General features: G+C 44.5%; 1 protein-coding gene across 1 annotated transcript in view; it reads left to right on the top strand.

The window, feature by feature from the left end:
• The window catches only part of TRIM33 (tripartite motif containing 33), a 106,600-nt gene that overhangs the window by 52,141 nt on the left and 42,295 nt on the right, over positions 1-12,164 (top strand). The window contains 3 exon segments of the mRNA XM_038749210.1: positions 6,247-6,365; positions 7,380-7,524; positions 7,884-8,016. Coding sequence (XP_038605138.1) covers positions 6,247-6,365; positions 7,380-7,524; positions 7,884-8,016 — 397 coding nt within the window.

Raw genomic sequence — 12,164 nt, 5'->3', positions numbered from 1 at the left:
TTACTGTGTGCCAGGCACTGTAGGGAGCACTAGGGTAGATAAAGGTTGTCAGTTTGGACACAGTCCCTTGTCCCCCATGGGGCTCACAGTCTTAATCCCTTACACTTGGCTGCAGTGTGGTCTTGGGCAAGTTTAACAACTTCTTAGTATCTCTGGTTTCTCATCTTAAAAAATGGTGATGATACATTTTTCTCTACCCCTTAGGTTGTGAATCCCATGTGGGATAGGGATTGGGTCTGATTTTTTACATGTACCCGCCCCAATGTTTCATACAGTGGTCCGTACAGAGCAGATACTTAAAACACAAACACACTCACAGTCACCAATGTTTTAGAAACTGATATATTGAGAACTTTGCTCAAAACAAGAATTTAAAAACTTTTGCTTGGTATTAAGAATAGAGATCCTCTAGCTCCACTTAAAGTATCTTAAAGTTTTTTTTCTGTGCATGTTAGGCTCTAATATGGTAACTTTTAAATAGTGTCATGCAGTTATAATCTGCATTTAGGTAGACGCTGAAATCGTCTACCTTCTTCTCCAATTTTGCCACTTGTAAACAACCCCATGGCAGTATTCAGTCAGTCTGGCAATTATTGAAATACCAGACAGATCATCAGTTGTATGTATTAAATGCTTACTATGCACAGAGCATTGTTCTAAGCACTTGGGAAGATGAAATGCTGTCATTACATGAAAATATATAGGTAAGCTGTGATGAGTTAGAGTGATAGTGTATGTTCTTCTAAAAAAATGTAATATGGAAGTGAAAAGGGGGACTTAACTACATATATTTCAGAGGAAGAACCCCAGGTAGGAAAAACAAGTTAGACCATCCTGTAATAAAAAACAGGTATCCCAATGGAATCATAATTGCATTTATTAAACATCCGTGGGCTCATGACTGCTAAAAGCTGGACAAATTTTAAAGTAAAATGCGTCCTTTGGCTACTGACTTTATAGTCCAATTATAGAACACATAAATGAGGCTCATATGTAACTGTCATGAGTTATATATAAACATAGGGAAAGCTAACAACATTTTTGTTTTTACACCATCATATTTTAAATAATTTTCCTGTTTGGAGGGGGCAAGATTTCATGTCCTAGCATAAGTTTATGAGGAAGACGAAGGAGCAGAATTGGAACTGAGAGAGGGATATGGGGGAGGGGTGGGGTGAGGACTTGGGGCGGGCATGGTGAGGGCACCAATTTCTTAGGTCACGTTGCTCCCCCTTTCCCCCCATGCTACTGTCTTCTGTGGTTGAATTGCCCTTGTTTTTAGAGCTGAAAAGACCTATGCGTTGATCCATTAGAAAGACCAGTGCCTGGGAATTAGGAGCTATGGATTCGAGTGCCCTTTTGCCTCCTTGGGCTGTGCCATCAGTGGTGAAAGTTTCTTCCGAAAGAACCATGATTGGTGTTACACAAGGGGGTTGGGCACAGCAGCAATCCTGAAAACTAGCTGGCTAACAAGGGCAAAGACGGCACTTTGCTGTGTGCTGCATCATTTCATGACCCAGTGGGGACATGATTGGCTCTGTGCAAGGCACTATCATTTTAATCAATTCCTCTGCTCAGGTTCTTGGTCCTCAAGTTTTAAGATTGAAGCTCATCTGCTCTGTCGCTGACCCCCCTGGCTCTTGTCTCTTCATTCATTAATTCAGTCATATTTATTGAGCGCTTACTGTGTGTGGAGCACTGTACTAAGCACTTGGGAAGTACAAGTTGGCGACATAGAGACGGTCCCTACCCAACAGTGGGCTCGCAGTCTAGAAGGGGGAGACAGACAACAAAACAAAACATGTGGACAGGTGTCAAGTCATCAGAATAAGTAGAATTAAAGCTAAATGCACATCATTAACAAAATAAATGGAATAGTAAATATGTACAAGTAAAATAAATAGAGTAATAAATCTGTAGATACATACATACAGGTGCTGTAGGGAGAGGAATGAGGTAGGGCAGAGGGGATGGGGAGGAGGAGAGGAAAAGGGGGGCTCAGTCTGGGAAGGCCTCTTGGAGGAGGTGAGCTCTCAGTAGGGCTTTAAAGGGAGGACGAGAGCTAGGATGGCGGAGGGAGGGCATCCAGGCCAGGGGGAGGACGTGGGCCGGGGGTCAACAGCGGGACAAGCGAGAACGAGGTACAGTGTGGAGATTAGCTGCAGAGGAGCAGAGGGTGCGGGCTGGGCTGGAGAAGGAGAGAAGGGAGGTGAGGTAGGAGGGGGCGAGGTGATGGAGAGACTTGAAGCCGAGTGTGAAGAGTTTTTGCTTGATGCATAGGTTGACAGGCAGCCACTGGAGATTTTTGAGGAGGGGAGTAACATGCCCAGAGCGTTTTTGCACAAAGTTGATCCGGGCAGTAGCGTGAAGTATAGACTGAAGTGGGGACAGTCAGGAGGATGGGAGATCAAAGAGGAGGCTGATGCAGTAATCCAGTCGGGATAAGATGAGAGATTGAACCAGCAAGGTAACAGTTTGGATGGAGAGGAAAGGGAGGATCTTGGCAATGTTGCGGAGGTGAGACCGGCAGGTTTTGGTCTTCCCTCTCCAATCCACACCTCACTTTGCTGCCCAGAACCTTTTTTTTTAAAAAAAAAAAAAAAAGTTCAGTCCATGTCTTCCCACTCCTCAAAAACCTCCAATGGTTGCCCATCAGCCACCACATCAAACAGCAACTTTACTCAATTGACTCTCTCCTTTCTACCTTATTCAATCGTATTTATTGAGCACTTACTGTGTGTAGAGCACTGTACTAAGCTCTTGGGAAGTACAAGTTGGCAACATGTAGAGATGGTCCCTACCCAACAGCGGGCTCACAGTCTAGAAGGGGGAGACAGAGAACAAAACCAAACATATTAACAAAATAAAATAAATAGAATAGTTAATATGTACAAGTAAAATAGAGTAATAAATATGTACAAACATATATACAGGTGCTGTGGGGAGGGGAAGGAGGGGGCGCAGTCTGGGAAGGCCTCCTGGAGGAGGTGAGCTCTCAGTAGGGCTTTGAAGGGAGGAAGAGAGCTAGCTTGGCGGATGTGCGAAGGGGGGGCATTCCAGGCCAGGGGGAGGATGTAGGCCGGGGGTCGATGGCGGGGCAGGCGAGAACGAGGCACAGTGAGGAGGTTAGTGGCAGAGGAGCAGAGGGTATGGGCTGGGCTGGAGAAGGAAAGCAGGGTGGTGAGGTAGGAGGGGGTGAGGTGATGGACAGCCTTGAAGCAGAGAGTGAGGAGTTTTTGTCTGGTGTATCAGTTGATTGGTAGCCACTGGAGATTTTTGAGGGGAGTAACAGGCCCAGAATGTTTCTGCACGAAGATGATCTGGGCAGCAGTGTGAAGTATAGATTGAAGTGGGGAGAGACAGGAGGATGGGACATCAGAGAGGAGGCTGATGCAGTAATCCAGTCGGGAGAGGATGAGAGATTGAACCAGCAAGGTAGTGGTTTGGATGGAGAGGAAAGGGCGGATCTTGGCGATATTGCGGAGGTGAGACCGGAAGGTTTTGGTGACGGATTGGATGTGAGGGGTGAACGAGAGAGCGGAGTCGCGGATGACAGCAAGTTTGCGGGCTTGTGAGATGGGAAGGATGGTAGTGCCTTCAACAGTGATGGGAAAGTCAGGGAGAGGGCAGGGTTTGGGAAGGAAGATAAGAAGTTCAGTCTTGGACATATTGAGTTTTAGATGGCGGGCAGACATCCAGATGGAGATGTATTGAAGGGAGGAGACATGAGCCTTATCTCACTGGTGTCCTACTACACCAGTGTAGAGAATAATAATAATAATAATAATGGCATTTATTAAGCACTTACTATGTGTAAAGCACTGTTCCAAGTGCTGGAGAAGCAGCGTGTCTCAGTGGAAAGAGCACGGGCTTGGGAGTCAGAGGTCATGGGTTCTAATCCCAGCTCCGCCACTTGTCAGCTGTGTGATTTTGGATAAGTCACTTGACTTCTCTGTGCCTGTTACCTCATCTGTAAAGTGGTGATTAAGACTATGAGCCCCATGTGGGACTCAGCGCTTAGAACAGTGCTTGGGACATAGTAAGCGCTTAACAAATGCCATCATTATTAACCCAAAGCGCTTGGGAGAGTACAGTGCAACAGAACTAGCAGATATGTTCCCTGTCAATGAGAAGCTTATAGTCTAGAGGGGAAAACAGACATGAATATGAATAAATAATTATAAATAATTTATAATACATAATTTAAAGATTCATTCAGTCAGTCATATTTATTGAGCGCTAACTGTGTGCAGAGCATTGTACTAAGTGCTTGGGAAGTGTATGTTGGCAATATATAGAGACAGTCCCTATCCAACAACGGGCTCACAGTCTAGAAGGGGGAGACAGAAAACAAAGCATGTGGACAGGTGTCAAGTTATCAGAATAAACAGAAATAAAGCTAGATTCACATCATTAACAAAATAAATAGAATAGTATATATGTACAAGTAAAATAGAGTACAGATTTATAAATCTGTACAAACATATATACAGGTGCTATGGGGAGGGGAAGGAGTTAGGGTGGGGGGTGGGGAGGAGGAGAGGAAAAAGGGGGCTCAGTTTGGGAAGGCTTCCTGGAGGAGGTGAGCTCTCAGGGCTTTGAAGGGAGAAAGAGAACTAGCTTGGCGGATGTGCGGAGGGAGGGCATTCCAGGCCAAGGGGAGGACGTGGGCCAGGGGTCGACGGTGGGACAGGCGAGAACGAGGTACAGTGAGGAGGTTAGTGGCAGAGGGTGCAGGCTGGGCTGTAGGAGAGAAGAGAGGGTGAGGTAGGAGGGGGGCAAGGTGATGGAGAGCCTTGAAGTTGAGCGTGAGGAGTTTTTGCTTGATGCGTAGGTTGACAGGCAGCCACTGGAGATTTTTAAGGAGGGGAGTAACATGCCCAGAGTGTTTCTGTAGAAGGATGATCCGAGCAGCATTGTGAAGTATTGACTGAAGTGGGGAGAGACAGGAGGATGGGAGATCAGAGAGGAGGCTGATGCAGTAATCCAGTCGGGATAGGATGAGAGATTAAACCAGCGAGGTAGCAGTTTAAGTTCTGTGGGGTTGATGGCAGGGTGAATATCAAATGTCCAGAGGTCACTGATCCAAGTGCACAGATGTTGCAGAAGGGAGGGTGAACCGGGGAAAAAAGGGTTTATTCGGGAAGGCCTTTTGGGGAAGGTTTGACTTTAACAGTGATTTGAAGATGGAGAAAGTGGTGAGCTCACATGTATGGGGGAGGGCAGAGTTTGGGTGGGAACCTCCCAGAGAGTAATGATTCAACTTGCAGTGGCCCTGGCATCTTTTCCTCACAGAGCCAGGGATGAATTTAGAAAGTAGAAATTGAGATCCAGTTAACGAGACGTTTGTAATTTGTTGTCAGCTCTTTCTGTCTATATTGTGTTGTGTCATGTAACATGTTTCCCATGGAATAAAATTTGCAGGCCAGATCTTGGCTCCACTTATCCTCCCCACCTAACGTTCCCAATTGACTTTGAAATCGAGTGGAGAGAGGATATGCTTGGATAGGCTGTTCCTGGCTGTCTCCATTTGGGCTGACCCATTCCTATCTGACTACATTTATAGTTTAATATTTAATATGGATAAATCAATTTTACACTTAGTGCTGCTTTGTCAAAGTAGCTTGGTCCAACTATGGGGCGATTTATAATTCTTTGGGGTAATCTGTGGTACTCATCACCTCCTCTGGACACTTCTGCCGAACCCAGCTGCTTTTAGTGCATCTGGTATGCCCAGTAATTGGTCTCTCCAGTTCTGAAAGTGGCATTTGAGTAGTTTGGGGGGTGGATCCTGGGGGCTCTCTTTCCCAATTTTAGACGTGGCACTGGTCTCTGTGCCAGGAGTTGGGGATTACTGGGACAGCACAGAGCACAGACACCATAAATTTCAGGAAGAGCCTTCCACCCCAAGAAGGAAACGGGGAAAAAAAGGGAGAGGAATTGAATGAAAGGGGTGTACCGCGGAGCTGGGTTGGCAGAACCTTCGAGCTCAACCATCCTTATTTGCTTGCCTACGCATCCTCGAGGCGATTCGAAAGCCGGGAGTTGATTTCTGTTTCCAGGAGTGGAACGGTCTGGCTCCTCCACTCTCCAGAGGTCAGGTCACTCTGTCAGTGAGCATTAGGTAACACAAGAAAAAAGAGTACACCACGTAGCCAGAATTTTTATTTGATTTGATTTTTGGCAAATTGTGTTTTTTCAGAAGGACACTTGTAGCTAATGATTTCCATGCATTTCATGTTGCAGTTGGTGTGATCCGGTGCCCAATATGCCGCCAAGAATGCAGACAGATAGACCTTGTGGATAATTACTTTGTCAAAGACACATCGGAAGCACCCAGCAGCTCTGATGAGAAATCAGAACAGGTATACATGGTGCTTCCTTACCTTTTTTGTTCTATATCGTGAAGTAACTCAAAGAGCTAGCAGAATCGCCTCTGCTTGTCCCAGGATTATGAAGTGATATCAAGCAGGCACAGAGGAGGACAGAAGCAGGGGATAAACGCAAAAGCCAACATTTTGGTGATGGGTTAGCATCCGTAGGGGAAGGTAAGCATGGAAATTCCAGCCATTGGTACCACTAGCGTGGCTGTGACAGCTGGAGTTCATTCTTTCCTGCCCCTGCCATTGCTGCTCCACTCTTTCTCCGTTTTCCACGTAAACAAGAACTTTAAAGAGCTTGCTGCTCCGCTTATTGCTGTGCTCCCTGGCGTCCACTGCTTTAAGAAGCCCAGCAAGAAGCGGAACGGCAGAGGTAGTCAAGAATAGAAACCACAGCTACTGCTGGCCGTTATAACCACAGTGCCCGAGGACCGTGGGATTTTGTCAAATGTTTTTATGGGCAGTTTCTTGGGAGGGTATAAAAATCGTGTTCCAAATAGTAATTTTGGGCACAAATAAGTTAAGACTTCTAATAGAAACCCTAATGTACATAGCAGTTTAGAGCCTTGCGTTGGCTGAAATTTTGTGGATGTTTCGATTAATGCTCCATGAGGAGAACTGCTGTGCATTCGTGAGTTCATGTGTGTACTGTTGTCTCAGGGAGCAGTGATGCATAGTTGATAGCGCCAGCACATAAAAACAGCCTGACCTGGTATGCAGACAGTGCATACCAATTTACTAATTTAGGCTAAGATCCAAACTTTCCAATCTTTTGATTTGGAACTGGGATATTGCAAGAAAATAATGGTGTTTGAGAGCAATTAGTTGGACATGGCTTTTCCTAAACAGTGTTTGGCTTTTCCAGCGCAGATGTAAACAGAAAGTGAGAGCAGAGTAAATAAGTCATTGTGCCTTTAAGAGCAGATTAGAAAGTCCCTCCGATGTGTCTAATTTGAATTGTTACATTTTAGTGTATCTGGCCTCCCTTCCTATTTTCAGGTGTGTACTAGTTGTGAAGATAATGCTAGTGCGGTTGGCTTTTGTGTAGAATGTGGGGAATGGCTGTGCAAGACGTGCATAGAAGCACATCAGCGTGTAAAATTCACTAAGGATCACATGATCAGAAAGAAAGAAGATGTCTCAGGTAAGGAGTAGGCGGTTCTCATTACTCTTCCACCCACTGTCCAACTGTCATCTTGTATATAGGTGGGTAACATGATCTAGGGCAGCCATTCAGAAGCAGGCACTTGCCGGTGACAGTTGTCATTGCCTTTTTGACATTGATGGAAAAGCACTAACTTTGACATGCAAATCACTGTAAATGTGGACAATGAATTCCAACTCAACAGTTTAAATGAATATGCATTTATCAGGGGTTTTAAGCCTTTTCCATTGGCCTTGGCGTGATGAGTTCTGAATTTCAGCATGGCATTAGCAATTAGGAATCCAATTAAATGCCGTAAACTTAATTTGAAATTTTTTCAATGATTTATTTTGCAACAGAAGCTGTGGGAGCATCTGGTCAGCGTCCTGTTTTCTGCCCTGTCCATAAACAAGAACAGTTGAAACTTTTCTGTGAAACGTGTGATAGACTGACATGTAGAGACTGCCAGCTATTGGAGCACAAGGAGCATAGGTACAGATGTTGAAATTATTCACTCGATTAACTGGAGGTTCTTAAAGGTTTAAATCATTAAGCACCTACAATTGCGCATCTGGGAGTTTGGGGGTACTAGGTCTCATCTCATCAAGGATTGAATTCAAGTCCTGACCTAGGGCATCAGAGCCAGCTGTCCTTTGTTGCAAATGGTTATTTTTTCCATAGCTTTAATAAAACTATTTTGAAAATGGATTAGTGGTGGTCAAGAGGAACTTTTGCTACTAGACTGTCTTTCCATCTGAGTGAAGTTTTACTGGTTGTTTGCAAACAGGATTCTTTAAAATTGCTCTTTTAGTGACTGGCTATTGGATAGAAGTTCTTAAAGGTCACATATTTTAGAAGCCTTCCTCTATTCTGCACATAAACTCTGTGCAGATGCTTGTTACTGAAACTTCAGATAGCCCTGTTACTTCCCCGCCAAACTCCTCTCCTAGGTTCCTTAGACACTGATGATGACTTTTCAACAAGGAGTTGACCATTGACTGGCCTTCCAAAGTCTTAAAAAAAATTAGTGAAGAATTGTTCTAAGTTCTGTTTTCTGAAGCTCAATTAAAACACATACGTATTCTGTTATTAGCATCAGTAATTTAGTAAAACTAAGCTATTAGCAGATTTGAAGTTGGGCACATCTACTTGCTCAAAGTTCTTGTTCAGATTTGTTGGTCTCCAGAGTACTTTAGGAAATGCACTTTCTGTATCTTGGCTTGAGTTATGCTTGGAAGTTACAGCATGGATGTGGTTAGTTACGTCTAGTTCTGTTTACCTAAAGTCCTCCTGAGAGGACTCAATTGATAAAAATCACCTTCAAAATATGCCTGCCTAGCAAATGGCTGCAAGTGACCTTAAGAGGCTTACCACATTTTTACAATTCCTTGTATTTATACTATGCTTTCATTTTCCAAAGTACTTTCACATGAGCTGTTTCATTTCGCTCTCAAAGCGGGAGATGAAGATGTTATCCCCTGATTACAAATGAGTAAACGGTGGCCCAGAGTTCTTCCCCAGAATTACCCAGATGGATGAAGAAATCAGGTTTTTTAATTCTTGGGCCCTTTCCACTGATAACACAGCCTCCCATCCATACCAGGCCCCACTGCATCCCATATGCGGTTTTGGGAATACCGAAGACATTTTAAATTAATTTTAGAACCCAGCTTATCTGGGCTCTCAACCGTTCAGCATCGATATCTTAGTCATTTTGTGACATAAGTAGTTATGAGCTGCCCTTTTGGGTGGAATCCCTCTATCTAAACTCCACATATCTGGAAAACTGTTATCCAGATTTGTGGGGCCTATATATGAGATTGATGTTGGACACTGCTGTAGTGAAGCTTCTTCTCTAACGCTGAATAAAATTTAAAAGCCTTGTTTAAAAAGGCAGCATCGTCTAGTAGAAAGAGCACAAGTTTGAGAATCAGGAGACCTGGATTCTAGTCCTACGTAGCTTTGCCACTGACTGGGGGACTTTTCAGATGGGGAAACTGACTCAGAAATAAAATCTGAAAATCACCACTTTCTCTACCACACGAAGATATTGTGAGGACAAAATGAAGTAGCCGATGTGAGAACACTTTGCAAAAATAAAAGCACTGTACAAATTTAAAGTGGTATGATTATTGTTAAAACCACTGGTGATATATGGAGCTCTTTGTAAGCCTTTCCAAGGTTTCCCAAAGGAAATCTTGAGTGTATTGACTCAGTACTCTTTGTAATGAGACCAACAATAACACCCAAATAAATATTACAATATTTTACTGAACACCAGGGTCCCAGAGCTAATGGTGGAAGGACTGAGATTCCCGATGGTGTCCAGAGGGACCGTAAACTCTCCGTTTTATTCCCTTTCATTCGGCCCTTGGAGAAGCGCCCCTGAACAGCAAGGGGATGGTTTGGTGTCCAGCCAGCCATCATCCTTCTCAAAAATCTCCAGTGGCTACCAATCAATCTGCGCATCAGGCAGAAAGTCCTCACCCTGGGCTTCAAGGCTCTCTATCACCTTGCCCCCTCCTACCTCACCTCCTTTCTCTCCTTCTATAGCCCAGCCCACACCCTCCACTCCTCTGCCGCTAATCTCCTCACCGTACCTCGTTCTCGCCTGTCCCGCCATCGACCCCCGGTCCACATCCTCCCCCTGGCCTGGAATGCCCTCCCTCTGCCCATCCGCCAAGCTAGCTCTCTTCCTCCCTTCAAGGCCCTACTGAGAGCTCACCTCCTCCAGGAGGCCTTCCCAGACTGAGCCCCTTCCCTCCTCTCCCCCTCGTCCCCTTCTCCATCCCCCCCATCTTACCTCCTTCCCTTCCCCACAGCACCTGTATATATGTATATATGTTTGTACATATTTATTACTCTATTTATTTATTTATTTTACTTGTACATATCTATTCTATTTATTTTATTTTGTTAGTATGTTTGGTTTTGTTCTCTGTCTCCCCCTTTTAGACTGTGAGCCCACTGTTGGGTAGGGACTGTCTCTATATGTTGCCAATTTGTACTTCCCAAGTGCTTAGTACAGTGCTCTGCACACAGTAAGCGCTCAATAAGTACGATTGATGATGATCCTTCCCAAGGCTGGCTGCACGAAACTCAGAGGAGTCTTCTCTTCCCCTTCATCTTCCCTCCAGGCATTAATATAAACATTGAAGGGATTTTTAGTGTCAGCGGGGTAACAAATATAGAACACCGATCCAAAAAATGCCTTTTCCTTTCCTGTAACCCTTTCTCCTCCATGGGACTCTGTGTAACTCCCTGAAAGAATCCTCATGCCCACGATCCTTTTGTCCGTTCCCCTCAGCGTTTCCTGGGGAATCCCAGGTTTCAGGTTCACCCCCTGTCCATCGTTTCAGCTGAAATTGCTGTAGATCCTCGTGATTGTTTCCCCACTTAGTGGAAGGAGCTACACTTCTCAGGGGTCCTAGTCTTTGGACCCCAACCTGGAGAACCTTCCTCCCGCATCCTGTCCCCCGGATTGCTCGGCCCCAACTCTGATTTTAAAATGGTCGAGGGGCTGCGCCTTCTTTTGCCACACCTCCCTGTAGAAGGGCTGTGTTCCAGGTAGGGCCACAAGCTAAATACCTTGGTACTTAAGCAGATTAGCTTTCCCTGGGTAGGGAATGGAGGAGGCTTCAGGAGGGAGTTTCTACTTGTCCTGCAATTTCTAAAAGTAGCTGCCCCCCACCCACCCTCTGCCCCACCACACACAAACACAGTCCAGTTGTCTGAAATCATGAATTTGAAATTTGTTGTTCTTGTCGAGTCAAAATGAGAGACATAGCCTCTGAACTGATCACCGTGTACTCACCCTAGTGCTTAGCACAATGCTTCACACACATCAATCACTCAATGAAACCATAACTACATATATGGAAGTATCATATTTACCCTCGACTGTTCAAAACACAAAGGGCTCCTAGTTTCATTTCACCATTTTATATGTGAGGGGACTGCTTTTGATTGCGGGGTTTTTGGTGGGTTTTTTTTTTAAATCATGTGACAATCTTTGTCACAGTTGATTATTAGTGGATTTTTGTAAATAAAGAGCTCCCATCTAGTCCAAAAAATCTCTACCGTGGTTAATTCTAAACTGGCCTATATTCAGCAGGTGAAGTTGGAATAGTTACCATTATTAGCCAGATGCTTCTGGCAACCCTTTTCAGGGTAGAAGTTTTTCCCAGCAATGTGGAAACCACTAGCATAATATTTATCTTTGTCTTTAAAGCACCATTTACTCTGAACCTGAAACAGTGCCAGATTTGGAGTTGGCAACGGTCTTAAGCATGCTATTCCTAAGTATAGGAGATCCACAAAGACACCGCTTAAAGCCCCTAACTCATTAAAAAAAAATGTGAGATCTGTAAATATTTTTAAATATGCATGATTTTGTTGGGATCATGCTCTACAGGGCTGGTCTGTTGTAGTAAAATGAATAATAACAATTGTGATATTTGTGAAGCACTTACTCTGTATCAAGCACTAGATGAGAAGCGTCATGGTACAGTGGATAGAGCACGGGCTTTGGAGTCATAAGGTCATGAGTTTTAATCCCAGCTTCTCCACTTGTCTGCTGTGTGACCTTGGCCAAATCACTTTGCTTCTCTGTGCCTCAGTTATCTCATCTGTGAAATGGA

This window comes from Tachyglossus aculeatus, chromosome 7, assembly GCF_015852505.1.
Source record: "Tachyglossus aculeatus isolate mTacAcu1 chromosome 7, mTacAcu1.pri, whole genome shotgun sequence".
In the NCBI taxonomy this organism is placed as follows: Eukaryota; Metazoa; Chordata; class Mammalia; order Monotremata; family Tachyglossidae; genus Tachyglossus; species Tachyglossus aculeatus.
Note: the sequence above shows the minus strand (reverse complement) of the source record. Positions and strands in the feature narration are given on the sequence as shown.